The sequence below is a fragment of the Phocoena sinus genome, chromosome 3 (assembly GCF_008692025.1).
Source record: "Phocoena sinus isolate mPhoSin1 chromosome 3, mPhoSin1.pri, whole genome shotgun sequence".
In the NCBI taxonomy this organism is placed as follows: domain Eukaryota; kingdom Metazoa; phylum Chordata; class Mammalia; order Artiodactyla; family Phocoenidae; genus Phocoena; species Phocoena sinus.
The window spans coordinates 145284514-145310781 of record NC_045765.1 but is presented as its reverse complement, the minus strand read 5'-3'; the positions used below and the strand labels follow the sequence as shown (position 1 = coordinate 145310781).

Below are 26268 nucleotides of genomic sequence, written 5' to 3'. Positions count from 1 at the left end.
TAATTTCCAGGATTCTTAGAAATTTATTAAGGAGGCAGAAGGTTCAGAGAGTTTCCCAGAATCGCATATTTTCCTGGAATTTAACTTCCCACAGCACAGGGCTTTTCTGTGGGTCTCGTTCACAGCTCCGTCCAGTGCACTGGAGGTGCTCAGTAAGTATCTTCTGAATGAATGAATGGGCCAGGCCAAGATCTGAGCCCAGGCTTGGGTCAGTACTGTAGTGCCCCTGTAGAACATGTGTGTTTTACCCTATTTGAGCTGTAATTGATCTATTGAACTGACTCAAGTCTGTGAGGTGTAAAAGTGAAAGGGTCTTTATTTCTCTTCGGTCCTTGCCTTCCTTCAGCCATGCCCATGCCATCTCCCTTTCCTGTCCCTTCACAGCGTGCAACCTCCACACACTTCCAGAGATGAGTCCCGTTTGAAAAATCAATTTCCAAGGTGATTGAAATCTTTTCTCTTTCCCCCAGTGCGGCTTGCCCCTGTCTCGAGGCACTGGAAGTAAGGGAGACATGGAGTACTCTGCCCTTTCACTGTGGCCCCTTGCTCTTTGGGGATCGAGCCCCCATCCCCTGCCTCCCCCCCTGCGTGGGGGCAGGGACAGGGAAGAAGCACGGGGGTGGCGGGGAAGGTGAACAGCTCTCTATGTAGCCAGGTGCGGCTGCTGCCCTCTTCTCACTGGTCAAGGCTGTTTCTCGCCAACAGCTCGCTCAGAGCATGGCCCAGGTCTCAGCACCCTCACTCAGTGGGCTCTGCCTCCAGCTGGCCCTTTTCTATCCCCCCTCACTACCCTCTTGCTGCTGGCGTCCTCTCACCCCAGGACAGCCATCTCAGTCAGGGACCAGCAAGATGGCTCAAGTAAGGCTTCATAATGTGGTGTCCACTTAAGTCCCAGGAAACTCACAGGTCCTTGCCTCTCCAAGCTGTGGGTGTGTCGGCTGCTTTCCTGGTGCTGCCTTTCTCTTCTTCTGCCCCGCCCCTCCTTCTCTTCATTTCTCTTCTCTTCTTCTGTTGCTCAGGACACAGCGAAATCAGCCAGTCCACTGCCTAAATAGATGGGCAACCAGTGGAAGGGATGTTTTTTTCTTCTTGGAGGCACCCCCAATCTCTGCAGGATTCTCTGGATACCCCACCAGTTGTTACGGATGGGGAGTGAGCTGGGCAGCTGGGGTGCCTGGAAACATGCACACTGCACTCCCCTCAAGGGACTCTTGTTCTCCCCGCTCCTCTAGTTCTAATAGAGACTAGGAAGCTGATATTAACAGGGCTGGCTCTGTTACCTTTTCATTAACTTCTGGAGGAAGTATACAACCCCAATTATTTTTTTAGAAGTTTGGTCATTTAGTGGTTTTGTTTTGTTTTGTTTTGTTGCGGTACTCGGGCTTCTCACCGCTGTAGCCTCTCCCGCCGCGGCGCAGGCTCAGCGGCCATGGCTCACGGGCCCAGCCGCTCTGCGGCACGTGGGATCCTCCCGGACCAGGGCACGAACCTGCGCCCCCTGCATCGACAGGCGGACTCTCAACCACCGCGTCACCAGGGAAGCCCCTCGTGGTTTTTTTATCCTCATCAGTGGGCTTTGTCTTTAATGCTGAGGCAATAGGGAAGATCATATCAAGATTTTAGGTGTCAAAGACATTTGGGTAAGAAGGAAGAGCACCTATGTTGAATGACACCATTAATGGTCTGAAGGGCTAAAAAAAACCCTGTAAACTTACGAAGTGGGGCATTAACTGGCAGGCTGGGAAGATTCTAGCAGTATTTGTGCCTTTATCTCATTTATTCTTGAAATCACACTACGCTATACAGACATGAATGTTCAAAGATGTTCAAGCCAGAGCTGTTTATAATCGTGAGAACCTGGTAACAACCTAGATGTCATTACCATTTCGGCTGTAAAAACTTTTGCTGTAGCTCGTTATTGATACGGGGAAATGTTTAGCATGTATTACCTGGTGAGAAAAGCAGGTCATAGAACAAAATATTTGCTTTATGCATAGAAAAAATATGGACTGGTACAAAAATGTACCAGGTTTGTTATTCTTGAATGATAGGATTGAAAGTGATTCTGTAAGTTTTATTCTTTTTAATTCTCTGTAGTTTTTGAACTTTTCTGCAGTGAATCTGTTTACATATATAAAAATGTTTTTTAAAGAGATTATACTATTAGCTTAGTGAAAAGGTAGAATACATACTTGTCTCAGCTCTTTTCTCTTGTACATGTCCTACATCCTTAATTACTGAAGAATTTATATATTTCTTATAATATCTGAACTTTGAGGCTTTAGTCAGTTTTTCTCTTACTTGGTCTAATAACTATTACATCATTCCACAATCTGGCTTATATTTCAACAACTGAATGTCCTAAATATTATTTGGCATTTATAAAGGTACATGGTAATTTGGAAAAACGCCTTTATTACAGTATAAATCTTCCAAGTAACTTTAAAAATGATGTTGTGGCCTTTATTTTGAAGACCAGAAAATGTGAACACTCTAACTTGTAGAAAGAGCTTCCAAATGCTATTTGTCTTATATCTTGACTATTCTGTAATTTATGCGAATCACTGAAGTGTTTCAGGAAAATTAATTCCACAGGGTTTACTTAAGTGCCTAGGGCTTAATAAATTAGAAGGGAGTTTTAGCAGGCAGAGAAATGTTGCGTCATGGGTCTGCATCTCTTCAGTCTGTGTGAGTCGAGTGTCAGCCTGTAAGCTCTGTGGGTTAGGAACCTGGCTATGGGTCTGATTTCTTGTGGACCCCCCGGGCCTGGAAAAATGCATGGTACATGATACAGGTGGTCATGATAAGAGCAAACGTTCACTCAGCTCTTGATGTGTACAAACCACACCACTGTGTGGTCTTCATGCGTTATCCTGTTTAGCCCCCAAAACAACTCTCTGAAGAAGGTGATCATTAATCTTTTCTGAAGGGGGGGGCAGGTGCAGAGCTCGAGTGTGTATAGAGTGATATATGAGGAAAATGCCAGTAGTTTGGCTGCCAAGCTGGCCTCAAAGTCCGTAGTTACAGACACACCTTGGAAAGCCTTTTGATTAAGTTAAAATTCAGGTTAAATTAGACCGTTTTCATAAAAGTCTGTGTACAAAGTGGGTTTGCATAAATTGAGATAACAGAAGGCACAAAAATTCTTTCGTGTTACGAGAAAACGTCGTAAGAATGGTCTTTTTAACGGTTGCCACATTTTACTTTATTATCTAGAAATCTGTAGCATCCCCCTCTATGTTCTGAGTTCTGTAATCGGTATAGTTAGGATACTAAACAGAGCAATTCAGAGGTAAGGTGACGTAGTGCAGGATATGTTGGGAGTACAAGTGGTGGCCCTTAAGCTGGTCTTGAAGGATTTTTGACAAGTTAAGGAAAGTAGTACTACCACCATAAAATTTTGGAGGCAGATCCTGAGAGTGGTTTGGTTTTTTAAAAACAGTCTGGGGAATTGTGCAGTTATTTGAATGTATACCTGTCATTCATTCCAAGAAGGTCACCGTCTCCCAGCAGGATGCCCTTTATGGAAGGACCGTGCATTGGAGGAAAATACGCTGTCTTGAACTTTGAAATGTCAAGTCTAAATGTTTAGAGTGATGGCAATCAACACTGCATTCTCATTTTCAGGTTCGAAGATTATCTACATCTTCATTGTTTTAGAGCCGTATTAACCATTATCTTCCTTTTGCTGCACAAGATTTATGTCAACCACATTTCCTAGATTTGGGGGTTCTTGTATTGATTCGTTCCTTGGTCAAGGGGACCATGGCTTTGAAAACTTTCAGCGAGCGTTTAGGTAAGGGCATACTCATGCTGTAGGTGTCTGAGAATGAGTTTCTGTTTTCCGCGCACCTGAAGGACAGTTTTGTCAGATAAAACTGCCACGGGATGCTCGGTTCCTCTCAGAACTCTTGGTGGTGGGCCGCTGCCTCCTGGTGTTTAGTGTTTTGGAGAAATCTGAGCCAGCCTGATTTGGGGAGCCTTTGAAAATAACCTGTTTTCTACCTGGATACCAGTAGCATTTTTTTCTTTATCCTTCAAATTTAAAAAGATGTCGACAGAATATGTCTCAAGATACTGGTCTCTTTCCCCCCGCTCCCCTCTCTCTAATCCTAGCCACAACTTGGAGAGTCATTTCATTTTATAGGCAAGCTTTTCTTTAGCTCAAGGTAGTTTTCTTTTATTAATTCTTTTATTTCTTAACTTTGCTCAGATTTCTACATCATATATTGCCTGGATCCTTTTTTCCTTTCCTTTGTATTGTCTTTTTTCTTTTCCTTTGAGTTAAACTTGTCTCTTACTTTAGCTCCAACTTTCCTAGATTCCTCCGTCTGCTGTTCACTGTTTCCAACACGTCTTAAATATGGCATCTTCACGTAGTCGTCTTTGATTCCAGATTGTTCTGTGGAGCAGTTTCTTAGACATATTTTTCTCCTGAATCTAGTTGAAAAAGCACATATTAGAAAACCTCTCTGGTTTCTTAAAGAGTAATTCTGTGTCACGGGAACGAATGTGCTCTGATTCCTCAAAGAAATTCGCCTCTTTTGGACTTGCTGGAGCTGTTCTTAGGACCTGTGCTGTGCCGGCAGCTAAAATCTATAGAAGGACGGCTGTGCTCATCCAGAATTGAGGGAAGAGATGGGTTCTATCAGATAGGATAAGATTCCCACTCAAATATTTCAATCCAAAAAACAAGTAGAAGGAGGTCTATGGTTGTCATTCTGTTCTTGGCCATTTCAGAAGCCTAGCAGCCTGAGGAGTGTGTGACTCTGAGGTGATTGTAGCAAGAAACTCTTGTCTGTGTTAGAGTTCAGTGTCGGGGGCAGCCTGGAATTCACTGGGGCAGCGCCCCTTTCTGGGCTAGCCACACATGCCTGCACTGTCGGCCTCCCATGTTTTTCAGCGTCCTGTTGTCATGTGGTGCACTTTGTGGTAACACGGAGGGGTCACCCTCCCCATCTCCCTTTATCCCTCTGAATTCGGCATCATGAATGGAGTTTGTTGGAGTCTCTTCCTGGCATCTTCCTGACAGGCAAGAGGGCAGCTGTCATCATTGGTCCGACTGGCCGTTCTTCAAACTTGTCCCATCTGACCCAAAACTATAAGAAATTCCCTGAAGTTTCTGGCTTGTAGCTGTCATCTCTCCATGGTTTCCTGTGCAGATACAAGTTTTCTCTTAATCTTATATTCTGCAGCTCATTTTAATGGGGCACTGATAAGTTGGTCAAGATATTTAAGACATTGTTGAATTTTCCCGAGGTCCCAACCACTTTAGTAGCTTAGCTGAGAGTTGCAGCTGGAGCTTCGGGACTTGTAGACAGTCTCATATGTGCTGTAGCCATCAGTCAATCTGGGATTGGCCATGGGAGTATATTGTGAATGTGGACATCAGCCAATAATCCTAGAGGACGAGAACCACTGTTCAAAATAACAAAGGGCATTCCCTTAGGAGTGTGAATAATAACCATATTAGCAAACTCATGCTGAATGCTTACTGTATGCCAGACCGTGTTCTAAATGTCTTGCAGATATTTGATTCATTTAATTCTCACAGCTACTCTATGGTAGAAGCGACTCGTACTATCTCTTATTTTACAGCTGAGGCACACAGGAGTTAAGGAACTTGCCCAGGGTCACGGGGCTGGAACTGGGCTGTGACCCCAGGCTGTCTGGCTTCTGGGTCCATGCTTTAAAGCACTATATTATACTGCGTTTCAGTAAGTGCCCATGAGATTGGGGATCTGATAGAGAGAAGAGTTTGGATTTGTTAGAATAGATAGAAGGGAGTCCGTTGATGGCCAGGAGTCTAGGGAGGTGTCAAGATGAAAATGTCAAGATAATAACTTTTAAATAGTTGCAGTGAAGAGGGAAGGCTACCTTAGGAGAATAGTGAGGGCTGGCTACTTCCTCAGTGATTTTAGTAGCAACACTATCTTTTAAAAAGCCCAGTGCTTTGCTGGAGTCTTTCACTCGGGCAAACATTCATTCACTTGATGAACATGTATTCATCACTGGCCACGTGTCAGCGCTGGTGCGAGGTGCCTGAGATACAGATGTGAAAGCCAGAGCCCCTGTCCTTGAACTTCACAGTCTGTGGGCCACCACTAGATGTACACCCAGCAACTTTCAGTAGAAATGGACTGTGAGTGACAATAAGTTGTGTGTAACGTGCCCTGGAAAATGGAGTTTCAGAATTTCAAAAGCATCTGCGTTGTCTATTTTTATTTCATTGTTTTACCAATAGACTCATTCATTTCCAGTGTGTATGTCCAAACTGCAGATTCCTGACATCTATATTAGATGAAGGTCAAAACCCATAGCCCAAGACCACACATCAGAGTTCCAGCATTGCTTGACTAGAATTTTCCCTCTTTTGGTGCCTTTTGTCTGTGTTTTTTTGGCACTCGGCATCTAGCTGAATCATAAAATTCGAAGACGAGACGTTTTTCTGGGAATCCCTTCTGGGCTCTAAAAGGATAATGAATGAGGCTTTACATATGGGAACTTTGATGAGTTTTCCAAAGTTCTTTGTAGCTGTCAGTGTCCTTGGTTTTGGCTTGTCCGTCGCGCTTATTAGGAAATGTGCAGTTACGGGCTTCGGTCTTCTTGGGCTCTCCTCGGGGGCCCTTTGTCTTGGGGGACCGGGGAGACAGTGGTGCAGGAGGGCCATCTGTACACATGCTCATGGGAAGCCTCAGACAGATCAGACCGATGATAAACGTCATGGCCCCTCGTCTTGTGTTCTTAAAAACCGCTGCCCTCTGCCTTCAGACGTCAGGCAGAAATAATTTCTTGGAACAAGATTTTTCCCCTGTGGGTGGATATTGGAGTTTATTTTGGGTTGGCTATTATCGGAGTGTAGAAAAGCTATAACATCTATGCCCTTTCTTGAGAACTACAAGAATTTTGTTGTAAATAGATCAGTGGTATCTCTTGCCTAAAATACATTGAAATATCCAGACTATTTAAAATTAACCTCTGATAACATTAGACAGTGCGCTTATGTGTGTGTAGTGTTTTGATTATTTAAGTCACCTTCTGGTTCTTGAGGCTTCCAAAGCCAGTTGCAGCATAGATAGAAATTTGGAGTGGTAGTGGTGAGGTGGGGCCCTGGAATGTTTCCTCCAAACTGGAGAAGGTTTATTTTAATGTATTGATTCATTAAAAAATATTCAGATAACTAACAGGGGCAGGGGGACTGTGGAAGAATACGAAATTTTCTGCCATCAAGTACAATCTGTTTGGGGAGTCAAATATTTTTAAATGTGCTGTTATCTTCCATTTTACAAATAAGAAAACTGAGGCATAGGGAGTTAAATGACTTCTCCAGGGTACACAGCTAGTAAGTGGTAGAGTCAGGGCTTGGATCCAGGAGCCCAGAATCCAAGCTCTTAGCCCTGCACCCTATCTTCTCTCTGTGAGACATGAAATGGGAAAACCATATACTTCAAAGGCTAGTGTAAAACTTCGTTAAAACAGAAGGCAGGGAGCAGCTTTATGCCTCCTCGGCAGAGAGAGATGGCAAGATAGAAATGAGAGAGGAGAAATTACTTGAGTAGTTTTCACATAGAAGGGGAAAGAATAAGTTGGATTCTGGAGCCCACGAGCTTGGCTCAAGTGGAGCGTTTGTGTAGGGCCATGGCGGGGGCCAGAGGGAGAGGTGGGCAGAGTGGAACTGAAGGTTTGAAACTGGATTAAGAGAAGCCTTCCATTGTATGTGTGTGTGGAGGGGCGCTAAAGAGTATTGGGTCTCTTGTTGGCCATAGACAGCCATGAGTGATTTTTGTATATGAAAGTGAGCCAGAGCAGAAGGCAAGAACATTTAACCCCCAGGGAAGTTGGCATGGGAAGAAGGAGGGCTGGGGTGGAGGTGGGTGGAGGGTGCGGGACCAGAGGTAGAAAGGCCAGTTAAGAGGCTGTTGAAACGTCCCAGGTAAACAGTGATCCGTGTCAGAACCTCTTCCCTGGTTCTGCAAGTATCTGTACCTGTCGGTGTGCCCAAAGAGGAGGGCCCCATCTGAAGTGTCTAGAGTGATGCCTGACAAAAGCATGTGTTTGTGGAACTGAACTGGATTAGTTAAAGGCATTGGCTGTAGGATGGAAAACAAGTCAACGCAAGGGAAACCAGAGAAGCAGTTGTCAACAGTTGTTGGTGAGTAACTGGCTGGGGAGGTGGAGGGAGAGAAGAGCCAGGGTCTTTGGCTTGACTGACAATATGATTCTAGTACCAATTACAGTAGGTGGGGTTTTCCACACACCTTCAAGCAATTCACTGACATCAGCTGGGTGTCGTACTCTTCAACCCGATTCTGACACTGTCTACCTGGAGACAACATCAGATTACACAGGTTAGGGACTCAGTCCCACAAGACTGCCCCCACTTTAGATGCCAATCGCAAGTCCAGGTCTTCACCTGTACCTTTGACTGTCCGGCTATAAATCAGAGGTTCCCAGAACTGCCTCTTTGGGTTTGATGAATTTACTAGAGCGGCTCATTGAACTCGAAGAAACATTCCATTTACTAGATCTCTGGTTTATTTATAGAAGGAGATGACTCAGAATCAGCCAGATGGAAGAGACACACAGGGCGAGAGGTATGGGGAACAGGCACGGAGCTCCCATGCCCTCTCTGCACCTCCAGGTATTCACTAACCCGGAAGCTCTCTAAACCCTGTCCTTTGGGTTTTTATGGAGGCTTCCTTACCTAGGCATGACTGATGAAATCATTTGCCATTGGCAGCTGATTAAACTGCAGCCCCTCTCCCCTTCCCTGAGGCTAGGGGCGCAGAACTGAAAGTTCCAACCCTCTAATCACATGATTGTTTCTCCTGGCAACCAGCCCCCATCCTTAGTTGTGGTCCAAAAGTCACCTCATTAATATAACAAAAGACACTTTTTTTTTTTAGGAGCTCTGTGCTGGAAATGGGGACGGAGATCAGATATATATATATATTTTTTTAATCACAATATCTCAGATGAACTTACCACTAACCAAGGCACGGGCATCAGGACAAGGGACCCGTCAGAAGGAGGGTGCAGTGAGTTTGGTTAAGGTCCTTTTCTCTCTGTGGGGCATCTCGGTTGCCTGTTGGGACTTATGCCACCTTTATGTGCGGAAAGGTAGGGAATGTTGAGATTCACCCTCTCGACTAGTTCAGCATTTTAACAGAGACAAATGCGGTTAATATCAGGATAATGTGTCATCTTCATTGTTGCCCAGGGAAGAATAGTTCTGGCTCACAATAGAATCACGTAGAGAATTTTTAAAAGTTAACACTCATATTTTTTCCAAGAGACTTAGGTGATTCTGTTATGTAGCCACTTAACCATGCTTTTTGAAAGACATGGGGTATAAACAGGTACATTATTATTTTTTTAATCATAAAAAGTTTTTCCTTCTAAAAATTTTGAAAAACTTAGAGAAATCGATTTTTTAAAATTTGGCCGTTCCACCAGCCTTGAGATAGACGCTAGGTACAGCCACCTTACTGCAGGTTCCCCATTTCTGTGTCTGTACCCTGCTGGCTGTGAACAAACAGGAACTGAATCAGTGTCATCTATGGGTCCCCCAGAAGGTTTCTGTTGACCCGCAGTCAGCGGGGATGGAGTCCTGTGTGGGCCATTTTGTGCTGGTTAAGCAACCCTCTTTCCATGGGTCACTGTCTTAGATTCCTAGGGCTACCACAGACTGGATGGCTTAAAACAGAAATTGATTCTCTTATAGTCCAGGAGGCCAGAAGTCCACAATCGAGGCCCAGGCAGGATTGGTTCCTTCTGGGGGTCCTGATGGAGAAAATGCCCCATGCCTGTCTCCTACCTTCTGCTGACTGCTGGTACTCCTTGGCTTGTAGACACATCACTTTAATCTCTGCCACCATCTTCACATGGCTTTCTTCCCCATGTCTCTGTCCTCACTTCTTATAAGGAAACCAATCATTGGATTTTGGGCCCATTTTTATCTCAAAATTCTATTTTCAATTAAGGTCACATTCTGAGGTTCTAGGTGGATATGAATGGGGGGCATTATTCGACTCACTGTAGTCACCTGTGACTTGCACATGGTTAGGGGACACTAAGTAGGGGGAGCTGCCTTGGTCTCCTACCCTAAACTTGGGGTTCTTAAATATTCTTAGTCCCCAAACAAGAAAACAAGGCCTTGGCAATGGAGATATCCTGGTTCTGGGTCGACATCTACCCCATTGAAGATCCCAGCTTTCACCTGCTGAACTGACTGGTTCCAGATGGAAGAGTAGGGGGTGGGGTACCAGTGCAGGGAGTGGGCAGGGGGAGCAGGAAATACAGAGCAGAGAACGCTCGTAGAATTTGTAACTTCAAGGAGTGTTTCCTCTTCTCGTGGATTTCTTTAGCTATCGTTTTGTCCCGCGGTCATCATTTAACATCTATAAAGGGCATGATGCCTGGGCGTGAGCAGGGCAAGGGATCCGCCCCCCCATCCTCTTCTCTGACCATTTAGGCACTTAAAGTGCGCTCACGCATTTGGCTTAAGACCTTATGGATGAAATCATTTCGTCTGGATACTTCATGTGAAATCTATATTGTGCCCCTTGGGTAAAGAGCAAAGCTCAGGGGCTGTGGCTGCCTATTATGCTCAGATGCATGCCAGAAATACTTGGCACGTGGCGTGTGCTTGGATTATAGCCAGACATGTCCAGAGGTGTCCTGTCTGTGTGCAAGGAAAGCCTTGCTCAGGCCTTAAGATATTCATTGTTACACATGTATCTCCCTTTAAGTAATGAACATTCTTTGAGTAAATCAAGTCTCATTTACATATGATTCATAAATAAATATATATATGAGCTTACTACTCAAAGAGACCTTACTGTGAATATGCTTATAAATAACCATACTTTAAATGCTTTTGTATAACCGTGAAGTTCATGTATCATATTGAGTTTGCTTTAGTGGGGTTCCTGCTTTTAAAAAGGATTTAGAGCTTAGAGTTTCCAATCTTAGTACCACCAGACTGAGGTGTGTCCCTCTGCCTCACATGGCCCACCATCTGTGTTCTACCTGGTCTTCCCCAGTGCAGTGAACATACGTGAGGGGCAGGACTGTACAGTGGAAAAGGTACAAAGGTCTGGGGTTTCAATCCTGATCCTTTTACTTTCTGACCTTGTAACTTTGGCCAAGATACTTATATTTTTCTGATCTTCAGTTTCCTCATCAGTAAAATGAGGATAATAATAAGTACCTCACTGGATTAATTTCCTAGAGCTGCCATAGTAAATACCATAAACCAATTGGCTTAAAACAACAGAAATCTGTTCTCTCACAGATCTGGAGGCTGGAAGCCCCAAATCAAGGCGTTGACAGGGCCATATTCCCTCCAAAGGCTCTAAGGAAGAATCCTTCCTTACCTCTTCTAGCTTCTGGTGGTTGCCAGCATTCCTTGGTTAATGGCAGCGTAACTCCAGTCTCTGCCTCTGTCATCACGTGGCCTTCTTTCTGTTTCCTCTATGTCTTCATCTCTCCTTGCAGGGACACCAGTCATTGGGCTTGGAGCCTACCCTAATCCAGAATGACCTGCTCTTAACTTGATTACATGTGCAAAAACCCTCTTTCAAAATAAGGTCACATTCTGGGGTTTGTGGGCGGGGGGACGTGACTTTTGTAGTGATACTATTCAAGCCAGTACAGGTGCTTAGACTGAAATGAAGTCAATTCTTGAGGGCACCCGGAAGGGACTGGTACCTAGTAGAAACTCAAGTTAAGTCACAGGAAGCCATTTCTATATTAAGGCTTGTGCCATTTGCTCTGCAACCTCATCACTCCTTTCTCTGTTGACAGTCACTCTTTTTGGTTATGCTGGGCCACCCTCATCTCGCTTTCTTCATCATCTTTTGGGGGCTCTTTTTCTAGGAATTTAGCTCCGACTTTTCCTTTCTGCTATCATCACGGGAATTCTAACCTTCGTCTAAATGACCCATCTGACAACCTACCTCTGCAGACCTTACCCTTCTCTGCCCTGATCCCATAGTCGTTTCAAATACCTGTTCCCTGGTACCTCCTGTCCTCTTGACCCTGGAATCTCTGCTTTATCTGTCTTCCCAGTCTCCAGGCATGGATCAAGCTACCCACGCCTTGCTCCCGTCCTACCTAATGCTTCTAGTGAAAAATCCCACACCACCACTAAGTGGTTTCTTTATGGAGTTATAATTCCTGCTCTCAGCTGGACCTTCAGGGCTGCTTGCAAACCCCTTTACTCATTCCAAGTGGGATTCCTTTCTCATTTCCCCCAGGAGCTACTGGGAACATTTCTCGAGCTCCTTAGCCCACCCCTGACCCTGCCTACTTTACCTCCTGTCTCCCCGAGAAAACAGAAGCTATAAAACACAAACTGACGTCCTCTCTACCACGGAGTCTCTGCTTGCCCTCCTCTTCCTGCTTTCTGTCTCTGAGCTGTAACATGAGTTAATTAGTCTCTCACTCACAGAGATCAGCCTTCTGCCTGGGCTGAATCCTCACTTCCTCCCCCCACTCCTTATGTTTTGCACTCCTCCTTTCTCCACTGACCCCCTTGCTTGCCTCAGTCTGTAAATACGCTTCAGTGTTGCTCATCCTAAAAAGTGTCTTCATTTTCTTTAAAGTGAGCTGCTTTACCTTTCTTCTCTTGAGAGAACCAAGAGTAGCTTTTCATGCTTCTTAACCTCTCGGTGCCTGTTTTCTCATCTGTCAAATGAACTCACGATGGTACCTGCTTCATAGGGTTTTTGTTAATATGAAATTGTATTTATATATTTATGGGGTTACATTTTTGTAATATTAATGTAATTACAATTATGTAATATTAAGTAGGAACTGTAGTACAGTTTCTAGAACTATGCGATTTTAGCTGCTTTTGGGTGTAATAGCATCCTCTCTGGGCTTCGGTAGCACTCAGTTCTCAACACTGGCTGAGCACTGACAGATGATGATGTAAGTAGTTATTGGGTGTGTTTCTGTCCTCAGAAGTACATGAACTTCTTCAGTGTCCACATTACTTCGTATCCATCTTTTATCCCTAGGACTTGCCATGGTACTGTGTGTGCGTGTATGTATGTGTGTGTGTATGTGTATATACACACATACTCCCCTGTTTGTTGTATGTGTGTAAAATAAACAAATACTTGAGCCCAACTGAATTGGATGGAACCATTTTTCTCCCTGAAGGGTAAAGTTGGTTTGACCTATTCCCAGATTTATCTCTGTTCCCTTGAGACTGTTTTTACCTGATGTGACATGGTTTTAAGTATAGAATAATGTTTTAAACTGGTTAGCATAGTCAAAGGAAGGAATTTGGTAGGATTATGGAGCCTTTACATGCATTTGTGAACTGAGACAAAGGCGTCAATGGAGATTAATCAGTACTGGCTCCCGAGGTAGAAGGAAGGAGAACAAAGCTGTTGGAGGAACAGCTCTGAGTTGAGCCCCTACCATCTGGCAGGCGGTGGGCCAGGGGCCACGGCTTTATGATGAACAAGATAGATGCTGGCCATTGGCCGTGCCCTGGAGACCCCAGTCCAGTGAGAGGTTGACTGGCCGGTACTTGAGGAATACCGTGTAATTATAGCTGTGCCAAACGCCGTGGAAGAGAAGCACGGGAGAGCCTAGCCGGGGAAGTGAGCGGTCCAGGTGACTAGCAGTGAGTAGGGCGGTGTGTGAAGTGCGTCTGGCAGAGGGACTAGCCTGTTTCTGGGTGGAGGTGTAGATAATTATGTGTTAGGTCCGTGATGCAGCATTCAGCATTTATGTGGGATCACATAACACAGTCTGTTGAAGGGACGCTGGCAGGTTTCAGGGTGATTCACAGAGACACTGGAACCTGCATGTGTGAAAAAACTGACATAAAAATGCGGGGAGAGGGAAACTCATTTTAGAGGAACTTACCTTTTGGTCTGAAGTAACTGACATTATATGAAGCTGCTGGGCTTGTTAAAGACAGGACAATGGTCAGATTTTTAAGTCCTTGTCTATTGGTAATTTCCTGGGTGTTCCATGGATGCCAAAGAGGACAGTCTTGGAAGGCCTCGCGTGGATCAGCTCACTATTTACACTCCTTTCTAAATACATCTTGCAGTTTTCAATTGTTGTGTCTTCTTTCCATTAACCTAAATATTACTCATTGCAAGATCTAGTTCATCATCCAGTCAAAAAGCCTTCCCTTCCTGCCCAGCTGAAAGTCGTCCCTCCCTTTCATTGGACTGATTCCCCATTTCACTCCTTTTACCACTCTGAGTCTTGTATTGTTGGCATATTTCTCATGTTGCTATGTTTTGTCTCAACTATATAGAAAATTCAGTAAAGACTATGCCAATCATGTAAAAGGCACTGAGTTTGAATGAATGAAAGAACAAATACATGAATGTTAACCTCTATAGAATTTCAAATGTTACTTTGTACCTAGTAGGTAGATATCTAATAAACGCTGGCTGGTGCAGTTAACAGGGGAAAGTATCATCTGGCCCCAAGCTTGCCAGTTTCTTGTCCTCTGTCTTAAAATAGGAGGTGTGTGTTCTTTTTTTTTTTTTTTCCTGGATGGTGTGAATCTGAAACCTTCCCCGTGGTGAAAACACTGTCTACTTTGTCTAATGTTCATTTTAGCCGAACTGATTATTTTGGCAAAACAGTCTACTCTCCGTAAACTAGAGCGAGAAAGGCAGTCTTGCCAAAGATAATCTCTCAAATAGACTCCTCCGGATGGCCGCTCAACCTGTGTCCAGCCAGAGCTCCGTGAATTTTTTTTTTTTTTTTTTTGTGAATTTTTGATCCTTAGGGTTTTTAGCATTTTTCCTAAAGGAAGTCAAAGAAACTTTCTCTTCCTGGATCGCTCTGTGCCTCTGGATTCTTTTGGTTGGGTTGGTGTATTCCAAAACTCAAACCTGCCCACTAGCCAGACGTCTGCGACCACTGAGTTTCCACTGGTTTTTCAGTTCCCAGTGATTAAACCAAGAGAAAAGAAGGTGATGCCACGTCTGGCCAAGGGCAGACGTCGCCAGTTGCCAAAGCCCCAGCGTTCATCGTGTGGTTGACAGGGTCTCTGCAACCCTCGCAGGAGGCAGGCAAGTCTTTCAAAAGGGCCAAACTTCAAGGAAAAGCTCTTAAGTAAGAGTGTCATTTGGAAATGATTTGACGAATAGGACACTTACCGACCAGCCATTGAAAATCCCATTTGTGATATATTAGCAGGAATGTTTGGAGCCCACATGGAAGGTAAGGTCTGCCTTTCCCACATGCTGCCCTTCACAGCTGACACATTACACATGTCTCCAGAGCGTAACATATGGCTTCCTGAACTTGCAAGTGGGGCCCAATGTGCTCTGTTGAAACAGTGTCTGTTTAAACAGTCTCCTGGAGAAGTGAGCCATAGTCACTAAAATAATTTCATGTCTGTGAGTGTTGTCTCTAGAGCCCTTTAAAATGTGATTCTTAAGAAGCATAGTAGAGAACTTGCAAATTTAAGGCGTTATCCGCCTCTGAAAGGGTAGTGGGCCATCCGTCCTAATTTGTACATTTTGGAAGACTCAGAGCATAAACCAAAAAGGGAACCGTGCAGATCATCTAATTTAAGCCTAACCATAATCACCATTTTTTTGGTGCCTAATGTGTGGCAGGCCCTTTATGTACATTTCATTTAATTCCCAGGCTAATGTGCAAGTAGGTAGGGTTTCTCCCATTTTACAGATAGGGAAATAGAGACTTAAATGTGGATGACCTACTCCAGACCACCTAAATGCGAGGTGGTGGTGCTGGAATTTCAACTCGGCAGCACTTAAAATCTGAAGGCTCTTTCTTTCTCTATGCCAGGCATTCTTAATTTAGGCTTACAGATGGGCCTAGGGGTAGGGGTTTACGCTGCTGGAGAACCCTCTTTGAATGATCTTTTTTTTCTTACTTTTGGCCGAGGTGCAAGGCTTGCGGGATCGTGGTTTCCCGACCAGGGATCGAACCCGGGCCCCCTGCAGTAGAAGCACCCAGTTCTGACCACTGGACCACCAGGGAAATCCCCAGAGAACCCTCTTTTGTATGCAAATGTTTGTGTGTTTGTGCATTATGCTGAGAAAAGTCCATACGTTAATCAGATTCTCCAGGGGATTTGTGAGGCCTCCTAAGAGCCACATTCTGGCAGCAGGCCGCCTTTATTTTAGAGACGAGGAGACAGCAAGTGAGAATGCAGACTGTCCAAAGGCACTTGGTCTGGTGATGATTTGACCAGAAAATGAACCACAAGACTTCTTTCTAAATTCTGTGCGTGTGCTTGTGTGTGAAATAAATCACGTATAGAGAAGAATGCACAAAACAAGAACGTAGACTTTAACAAGCGAACATCTGTAGAGGCACCAACCAGGTCAGGAAATTGAGCCAGACTCTAGACTGCACCCAGGTGTCCCTTCCAGACCAGATGCCACACACACACACCCCAGCCAATATCCTTGTTCTTTTCTTTATGGTTTTATCATCTACATATGCATCCCTAAACGATATGGATCCATTTTCTCCATTTTCATCTTTATATACGTGCAGTTGTACTGTTGTGTTCTTTTGTGTCTTGCTACTTTCACCAATATTGTTTTAAATATTCATCCGTGTTCTTGCATGCAGTTGTGTTCATTTTCACTGCTGTGTGATATTCCGTTGTTTGATTATATTGTAATTTATTCATCCATGTTCTGTTATTGGATGTGTGATGATTTGTCATTTTTGCCTATTATGAACAATGCTTTCATTGACATTTCATACATGTCTTATACACAGGTTGCACACGCAACTCCTAGAGAAAGCCTGATATTTATTAAGCTTTTGTAGGAAACAAAATACCTAGTTCCGTAAGGAAAAAGTGAAGAAGAATTCTCTTCTCCCATCCCTGTCCTTAATGACGCCTTGTGGGGGAAGAAAATTCTTTCAAGTAAATTCTCTGCTTAGCTTTAGCATGGGTTCCCATTGTCCCCAAACCTGCAATCCAAATCAGAGCAGTCGTTGAACCTGGGTCAGTCCAGGGCCCTCTGCCCACCCTACTCCCCAGATCGCTGGGACCAGAATCTCTCCAGGATGGGACCTGGGAGTCTATATTTAACCAGTTCACATGCGGTTCCCCTGACTGGGGGACACTGGGTTCATCCTGATGGATTGATGGGGCGTGGATCCTTGGTTGGGAAGAGATTTGGAGAAAATGTACCTAGGATTAAAATCTCGGAAAAGTGGCCTTAGAAGAGTTAATGGAGTAGAAAAGCTGAGGGAGCTGGATTTGTTTAGCTTGTTTAAAAATAAAATCTGAAACATCATTAAACAGTTGTTTGCAAAAGGATGAAAGAGTTTCAGAAATGAAGAAAGAAATATTTGCCAAGTCAGAGGTTGAAGCTGATCAAGAGGAAGAAACTCCTACTAAAATCAGACACTGAGCATTTACTAGGCACCCCGGGGCTAAGGAATAAAGGCTGTTGTCAGTGCCTTGAGGGAGCTGGAGACCAGGAGACAAAACTAGCACCCGCTGAGCTGGCGCACAAAAGCCCGGACGCGATATTTCATCAAGTCTAGACTGTGGGCTTCAGTGGAGGTGAGTGGGCGGGCCCTCGGGGACTGACAGCGTCGAGAAGCCCAGAGAGGTCACCTGGAAAGGCTTAAAGAGCCTGCAGGGTCCATTGGGCTTTAGAAGGCAGCCTTTCCAGAGGCGGATGGGATGACTGCCTTCTGAAGCAGTGGCATCCATCGTTTTTTATTGTGATTCCCCAGTAAGAAATATATTTTATATCACCTCCCACTACACACTTAGAAGTTTCATAGAACATTTAACCTTATTAAATATTATGCATCTGATGTTTAAAAATTTTTTTCTACTTTATTTTTGATGTTGGATTAATCCACTAAGAGGTTAAAAACACTGTTCTAAGGGAACCAGGAGCCCAGCGTGGAGGCAGAGCTGAGCCTGCCCTGTGGAGGGAGTGCCAGCAGGGGGAGGGGGTTTATTGATGTGCTGGTGGTGTGCGGAAGCCTTCCTTGATTCCAGAGTATGAGTGAATTACTTTGGAATGTTATGGCAAGATTTCACACTTCATCTATCCTGTGATCTACTTCTGACACTGTTACCCGAAAACCGGATCCACCTCTTGGTGGATGTCGAGCCAATAGACACAGCCAAGCCGAAGATCAGGAAGAGGAAGGATTCATTACTTGCAGCCAGTAAGGAGAACCCCGGGGATCTCTCCCAAAGCAGCATCTCCCCCAGAACAGCAAAGTGGGGGAAGTTTTATGCTAAGGATATATGCATATTCATGAGGGGGCTTGAGCAGAGGAGAATTCAGCATGGAACTGGGGCACAGGTCAACTAGTCCAAGCTTTAGTTGATTGAAGTCAGGAGGGTCAACCTCACCATTCCATCCTCCTCCTGGGTGGGGGCCTTAGTTCCTAAAGAACTCAGAGATATATTATTATGTCTGTCGCTTGAGGAGGAACTAGGACTCTGCTTTATCGCTGCACTATTGTTTGGCTGCCTTTTCTCTGTTTCCGAATTCCTTTGTTCCCTTGGGATCATTAATCACTGAGACCTGTTCAAGGGCAAGCATTATGGCCAGGCTTAGATCACAAAATGGCTTAGGCCAGAATGGCTTCTCTTATGTCAGGAGAGCCATTCCTGGTTCTCTTTCTCCGGGGACCCCCTAACCTGTCTGCTTACAGCCCCGGATGCGGGCCGGGGTGGAGGGTTCTGTCATACCAACACCCAGCTCTTCAACTTCCCTGACAAAGTGGGTGTCCAGCGATGCACTTCAGCTCTGACCCTAACGCCCTGGAGTTAGCGTCTGACCCCGCAGGTTAAGGTCTCAGTCCCACAAGAGTGCTCCCACTTCAGATGCCAGTTTCAGGTCCTGGGCCAACCATGCTTCTCACTGGCCAGCTATAAGGTCCAAGGGTCCCACAACCCCCCTCCTCAGGTTTTTTGTTTGTTTGTTTAAAATATTTATTTATTTCGTTGCACCTGGTCTTAGTTGTGGCAGGCAGGCAGTGTCGCTGGCTCCTTAGTTGAGGCATGCAGACTCTTTAGTTGCGGCATGTGGGATCTAGTTCCCGGACCGGGGATCGAACCTGGGGCCCCTGCATTGGGAGCGCAGAGTCTTAGCCATTGCACCACCAGGGAAGTCCCGCCCTCCTCAGGTTTGATGATTTGCTTGAACAGCTCACAGAACTCAGGAGGGCACTTCCCTTACTATTGTCAGTTTATTATAAAGGATACCATTCAGGAGCAGCCAAATGGAAGAAACGCATAGGGCAAGGTATGGGGTGTGTGTGCGCATGCGTGTGGGAGCTCAAGGCTCCCATGCCCTGTCCTGCGAAACCACCCTCCCGGCACCTTTGTAGCCGAGCGGGGACCCTGGACCCTCCCCGCGACAGACCCCTCTCCCGTATCCTCTGCTGTAGCTCCTCTCTGAAGTACTCAGATAATGATATCTCCTACACATTGCCTGGGCTTTTCAGATGCTAAGAAACCACCACCAAATGGAAGAACTACTGGATGATCTTGAGCACATAGCCCCCCCAGACCTTCTGGTGCCTAAGCCGCCCATCGTCCAATCAGAGAATTGTGCCCGAGCTGATCACATACCCTGGGACGCCACCCCCCACCCCACCCCGCCTTTAAAAATGCTTTGCTGTCCGGGGTTTTGGGGGGCACGAGCCACCCTTTCTCCTTGCATGGCCCTGCAATAAACCTTTCTCTGCTCCAAACTCCCGACATTTTGGTTTGCTGGGCACATGAACTTGTGTCCGGTAACAGATCCACGTGTAACTAATTTTAGAGAGCCCCTGCAATCAGATTTTTCTCTGCCCGAGTTGAGGGCCTTAGCGGCACTGAGAAGGAAAATCCTTTCATGTGGCCTTTCTTTGCTTAGGTACTTTCAGTCAGTCCTCTGAGATTTAATATCCTTTTGATCTGCCCAATCCAGTTTTAATTTGGTCAGTTTAAATTAGGGAAGGATTTTAAAAGACAACACTAATAATAATGCTGCGTTTGGGATAATGTAGGTAGGAGTAACTGGTCCGAAATGTGCTTCAGTAAACTTTTTTCGTTTTGTCGTGGCTAGTAAAATGCAATGGGGGGAAATAAACTGACCTGTTTCTTGGTGTTTGCTACGTTTTGTTGTTAAGTAAAGCTTGCTATTCCACTAACAAACGCTTGTGCCTTGGGCAGTATGTTTGTTTTTCCCCCTTCAATAGGAAGCCCGATTTGTAATTGAAGAGAAAACCTAATGTCTTCTTTGTGAGTAAATTGATTGTTGTAGGAGAATTGGGGATGATTTGGCCCAGACACACTGTTTCTTTGTTAAACAGTATTTAGAGAGCCTTCGTGTGAAGCTGTGCTGTTCTATATGGTAGCCCCTAGCTACTGGCACTTGGAGTTTAAAATTAAAATTAAAAATCCAGTTCCTCAGTCGCATTGGCCACATTTCCACGCCTCAACAGCCACGTGTGGCTAATTCGAGACTGGCGTTTGGGGCCGGATAATTCTTGGTTGGGGGGAGGGAGCCATCCCATGCATTGTAGGGTGTTTAGCAGCACCCCAGGCTCTACCTACTGGATGCCAGGAGCATTCTCTAGTCATGACAGTCGAAACTGTCTGTAGAGATTGCTAAATGTCCCTTGAGGGGCAGAGTCACCCCTGGTTGAGACTCACTGGCCGAGTGGCTACAGTTTTGGACAGTGCAGATATAGAACATTTCCATTATCACAGACAGTACTGTTCTCGCATAATTCCTAGCACTGTTTGGTGTGGGACATTTTATAGATTAAACCTTTTAAGCTTTAGAGGAATCGCAGTGGTCATCCAGTTCAAAGCTTTGGGAAACTGAGGCAGAGAGGTGTTTTTTTCCAGGTGACTTCAGATCCATAGCATGTAGGTGTCCATCTAAAGTTCTGGACTTCACGCAGCCTAGAGGACAGACTTGTGATTTTCATTCAAACCTACCTCATGCTTGCTGTGTGCTTGCACTCAGTGATGGCAAGAAGAAGGAGGACTTCCTCCTTCATGCGGGAAGGAGGGAGTCCTGAGAAATGGAAGACACCCCGCCCTGAGCCTCTCAGAGAAGCAAATTCCTGACTTGAACCCTGGGTTATACCTGTTGCACTCCTCCCCGGCCTGTGGCTTTCTCTAAAGCCCTGCCTCTAGGCTAGGGTGGGAGGGGTGCTGCGGACATCTGGTGGCCTCGCCCTTGCTCTATGAGAGGGCACAGTCCTGTTGGGTTTCCCAGTTCCATGTGTACAGAGAGATGTGAACACACTTCTGGCCCGTGGAAGACTGCGGTCCTTTAAAAGAGTCCCTCTTGTTAGCTTTTAAATCTCCAGAGTCTCCTTGTGTCTTCCTGGAAGTGGTCCGTGGCAAAGCCTTTAATATGAATTACTTGGAGATTCTTATTTTTGGTGTCACAGGGAAGCAGCCAGCCCTAGAGACCTGTCTACAGAAAGCGCTGGGGAGGGAAGAAGTTTCTCTTTCAGGGTGGTGGTGTCCACAGCTGGAGAGGCCAGAAAGTAGGCTTAGCAAGGGCTGGGGTGGGGATGTGTCTGGAGGGCAGGCTGGGCCTGCAAAGTTTCCCAGGATCTCCTCCCCCTCGATGAACCCCCCCCCCCCCCCGCCATGCTTCACATACCTCCCATTGACTCTTCTTCCATCGCCGAGTTTATTGTCTCCTCTGCTCTAAAATCTTCAATGGCTCACTGCTGCCTTTTCACGTTGGACAATTCTTAGTACTCAAGACTCTTTTTGCTCTTATATTATCTTCTTTCCCGTCTAAGAGTAGAAACTAGTTTTTGTGCAGCTGAAAGCTTTACTGTTACTGCGGTTTGCAGAATTGTTCTCTTGGGGCTGAGGGTCCATGGTGGCGGACACTTTGCTCAGAGCTATTTGATGTGGAATAGTTTGCTCAGGAGGAAGTTTAGTTTCTGGTGATACTCTGTTGAGTCGGAGGCCTAGACCACTACTTAAAAGCAGCATACAACTCAAAATTCCAAGTCCAGTAAACAGGCCAGAAGCAGCAACTACCAAAGCAGATGGAGGCTCGCATGTGTAAATCCTCAGGTAACCTTGGGCTGGTGGCTGGTTGGTCCTGTAACATCAGGAGCCCAGTGAGCTGCTGACCAGGTCCAAGGTCAGTGTTCTGCGGCGCCAGCTGTCAGGTTTAGCTAGAAATAAGCTAATGTGTAAACTGGCCTCTTGGTCTTTTTAAGTTGCTTCATCTTCCCCATTTCAGTTGAAAGAAGTTGCTTTTCTTTCAGAGTGTGGTGACTGGCCGCTCTTTCATCGAGTTGTGGATGTTTTCTTTTGGGAAACCGGTCTTTTTGGGTGTGTCCATGGTGAAGGGAAAGGTATTTTTAAAGTCAGGTTCTGATCTGAGCGACGGGAGGCTTGGGGAGTGGGGAGGACCAAGGTCCCGCCAGCTGCATGGCCGCGGCCGCTATATTGCTCACTGGCTCTGTGTCTCCCTTTTGCTCCACAGACCAACGAGTGGAACAAGAATGATGACCGGCTGCTGCAGGCCGTGGAGAATGGAGACGCAGAGAAGGTGGCCTCGCTGCTGGGCAAGAAGGGGGCCAGCGCCACCAAACATGACAGCGAGGGCAAGACCGCGTAAGCTAAAGAGTTTGGCTTCTGACGGCCGCCTCTGGGTTCTCAACCCGTTCTCTGGAATTCCCGGGGTCCCTGGGGGAACTTTGCCAGTGCATCTGTGGGGACTTTGTGAAATTACTGCCCCTACCGCACCCCGCATGTTAAAATGTATAAGAGGATATTTTAATCCAGTTCCTTTCTCTTCAAGGTCCAAATTACATATTTGGGCTTTACCTTGAATGGCCACATTTGCTCCCAGGTGTGACCGGAGATTTTGCCAGAGAAGACATAGCACCAGGCTTGCAGTCAGTTAACTGATAGGTGGGAAAAGAGTTCTGCCCCAGATTAGAAACAGCGTAAAAGAGAAAGTAATTTTTTCATAACCCTCAAATCTTATTATTTATAGTATTTCTTATGAAACCCCTTCCTTCACATAGATCTGTAATTTTGTATGAATTTTGCTTTATGATTTGCCATATGTGGTACTTTTGTCCACCATAATTAAAACTATATATTTAAGTATTTGTGTGTGTGTGTGTGTGTGTGTGTGTGTGTGTTTGCTTGTTTGTTTGTTTGTTTGTTTGTTTGTATCCATCCTTACTCTGGTCGTACTGTAGAGAGATCTTTAGACTTCTAATCTGGACTCTATCACTTAGGAGTTGTGTAGTCCTTGAATTTCAATTTCTTCATTGTACAGTGGAGATGACAGTATTCAACTGCTAGGGCAGTTATAAGAATAAAACAAGATACTGACTTTGGTTGGGTGCCCCCAGGAGCAGGCTGTGAGGTGAGGATTTGAGTGTAAGTAGTTTTTATAGCCCGTGATCCCAGGAAGTGCACGGTAAGGGAATGAAGCCTCTATAGCATGTTATTGACACGGTACTGCTCGGGGCAACTGAGACTCATTCCCGCTAAGGACCTCTGGGAATCTGTTCAGATTTAGAGCAGGGTGTGGCCCACTGTCTTTTTAAATCAAGTTTTATTAGAATGCAGCCACACCCATTCATTCAGCATTGTCCGTGGCTGCTTCTGCACCACAAAGGCAGATTTGAGTGGTAAGACAAGGACTGTATGGCCCACAAAGCCTGACATATTAACTAGTTTGCTTACCCCAGGCTTAAAGTATGCCTCAGAGCTATCCCACCTGAGGGGTAAGGAGACTGGGGTATCTATTCCTGATCTCCTGTCCCTCCCAGGGTTGAGTGCCTCTCCTAGGGGCCGTAATGCTCGTGGCCAGAACACTTCCAAGACGTTGAGGTAGGGGCACCTACAGCCATAGACACCGTATGTAAAGAGCTGCACAGTGCCCAGCCCACAGTAGACACTTGATAAAGCCAGCTCCCTTCCTTTCTTGTCCTAGATGAGTGGTTCTCAATCCTGGCAGCCCCTGCATTAGACTCTCCTGGGATGCTTTTCAAACATGTTGATGCCATGCCCACCCCAGATGTTCTGAGTCATTTGGTCTAGGGAGAGGCCCAGGAATCAATATTTTTTTAAAGTATCCCATGTAGGTTCAACCAGAGAGAACCATTCTCTGGAAGCTAAACTAGATTGACTCTAGATTGAAGGGTAAGTATCAGGCACGACTGGCAAATGGTCAGGAGAAAATGGTCACATTTTAGCATACTTTGCCAGTTAACCCTCTTCCCAGCACCCAGTGGATCCCGTAGTGTAGACACCGACCCTGTTGTTTTGGGAGCCGCAAGAGAGCTCAAGGGGCTGAGCTTTGTGTAGAGACCAGGCTAGTTGGTACACAAAGAGAAGAGGGACGCGTTGTCACGCAAGTCGGAGTCTGGTCCTCTAGGAGCTGGGCTTGTCCTCCGTGCCCGTCACGCCAGGTTGAGCTCCACCTCACAGCCTCAGTTTGACTTCCTCCTTGGCCTGTCTCAGGTGTGAGGACAGGGCCATATCCCCGTGAGCTCTGACTCGTTAGGATGCCCAGTAGTAGGTGGGCTTTGGGTGTTGGCTAATATTTTGTTGCATCAGTTGCCTACTCGGCCTTACGTAAATTTAGTTATCTCTCTTGCACTCTAGATTGTAATTTCCTTGCTAGAAGGGACTGTGACCTTGTAGTTCATGGCTATAATTATATCATCTAGCCAGCAGCTTGGTTTGTAGTAGATAGTCAATAAATATTTGTTGGATGAGTCAGTTAACCTTTTCCTGTGATGCCACATTTGGAGTCCTTGCTCTCTGAGCTACAGTGGCAGAGGCCATACTCCTAAGCCCGTCCTGAGGCTTTTGGCTGTAGGCATGGTGCTTTCGCATTACCCTTTGTACCACTCTACAGCTTCCCTGGCTCCCGTCCTCCTCCCAGTCTGGCTCTGCAGGTGTCTGCACGAGATGAACTTTGTAGCCATCTGAGAGAAAGGGGAGGGAACTGTTCATGATAGTTTTGTCCAAGACAGTACTCACTAAAAGAAGATAAAAAAATTTAGCTCAGTGGTTTCGCCACAATTGTGATCACCTTGATCCATTTGTGTCTTCTGTTAATAAGACATTTATTATGTATAGAATAGATGGCCAGACTGTTATTTTCGATTCCCTCTCTTTTTTAATTGTAAAATATACACATCATAAAATTTACCATTTTAACCACTTTAGAGTATACAGTTCAGTGACATTAAATACCTTCATAATGTTGTACAACCATCATCATCTAGTTCCAGAAATTTTTCATCACCCCAGAAGGAAACCCATACGCAGTGACAGTCCTCAACTTCCCCTCCCGCTCTCCCTGGCAACCATTAATTGGCTTTCTGTCTTTATGAATTTGCCTATTATGGATATTTCACGTAAATGGAATCATACTATACATACGGGGCCCTTTGTCTCTGGCTTCTTTCACTTAGCGTAATGTTTTCAAGTTTCATCCTTATTGTAGCATGAATCGGTAGTTTATTCTATTTTTTTCAACTGTAGAACTGCACACAGCAGTTATAAAAAATCACCACCTCCATTTGGAAGATGATAAAACTAAGGCCCACATGATACATCTCTCCCTGAATTAACCCTAGAACCAGTTCTCACATCTCTACCTTTGCACTTACAAGCCACCGTCTTTCCCTTCAGTGACACTTGGGTAGAAAACTAGAGGAACTCTATGGAAAAGGAAGAGAGGAGGTAATTAATTTTTCTGTGCAAGATTTTCCATAAGTCATCATCTGCTAACGTTTAACTTTTCTACTTGGGCTATTCCTTTTGATGATTAAAGTTACTAACTGATAACTATGAGAATTTAATTTTCAAAGGCACCATGGAATTAAACCTATCTGGCTTCATATTTTCATTCACATCTAATGGCCCTAGTATTGAGAAGGAGGGGTGTGCTGCGGCGTTGGAAACCATCTCTCCTGTCCCTTTTGGACCTCGTCATTCTGCACAGCCAAGCGCTCTGTTGTGAGCCCCAAGCAGTGTTGTTCCCTTGGCTTCTCACCTTGGAAGTCTGCACTTTGGGATTTGGGTTAGTCTAATCTGTGCGTTCCTGCCCGAGTGTACACGTGTCTCCCTCAAGCTGCGGAGACTTTGCAGTTCGTGCTCCTGTTCTTTCGCACGGGCATTTGGTTTGGTAGCAGGTGAATTGGGAACCTCCTAGGAGCAGTTCTAAATTCACGGCGGGCCAATGCAGTGTGTCCCTCCTGCCAGAGGTTTTGGCTTCACCAGCCCCGCGGAGCTCGCAGGGC

The 26268-nt window shown here is 45.4% G+C and overlaps 1 protein-coding gene across 16 annotated transcripts in view; it reads left to right on the top strand.

Moving 5' to 3' along the window:
• RAI14 (retinoic acid induced 14) overlaps window positions 1-26268 on the top strand; it is a 147780-nt gene that overhangs the window by 71911 nt on the left and 49601 nt on the right. For 15 of the 16 annotated variants that reach the window (XM_032625948.1, XM_032625936.1, XM_032625942.1 and 12 more), the window contains exon 3: window positions 22476-22606. The exons of the other annotated variant lie outside the window; for it this stretch is intronic. In XM_032625948.1, coding sequence (XP_032481839.1) covers window positions 22476-22606 — 131 coding nt within the window. The remainder of the gene's footprint in view (window positions 1-22475; window positions 22607-26268) is intronic. 16 annotated transcript variants of the gene reach the window in all.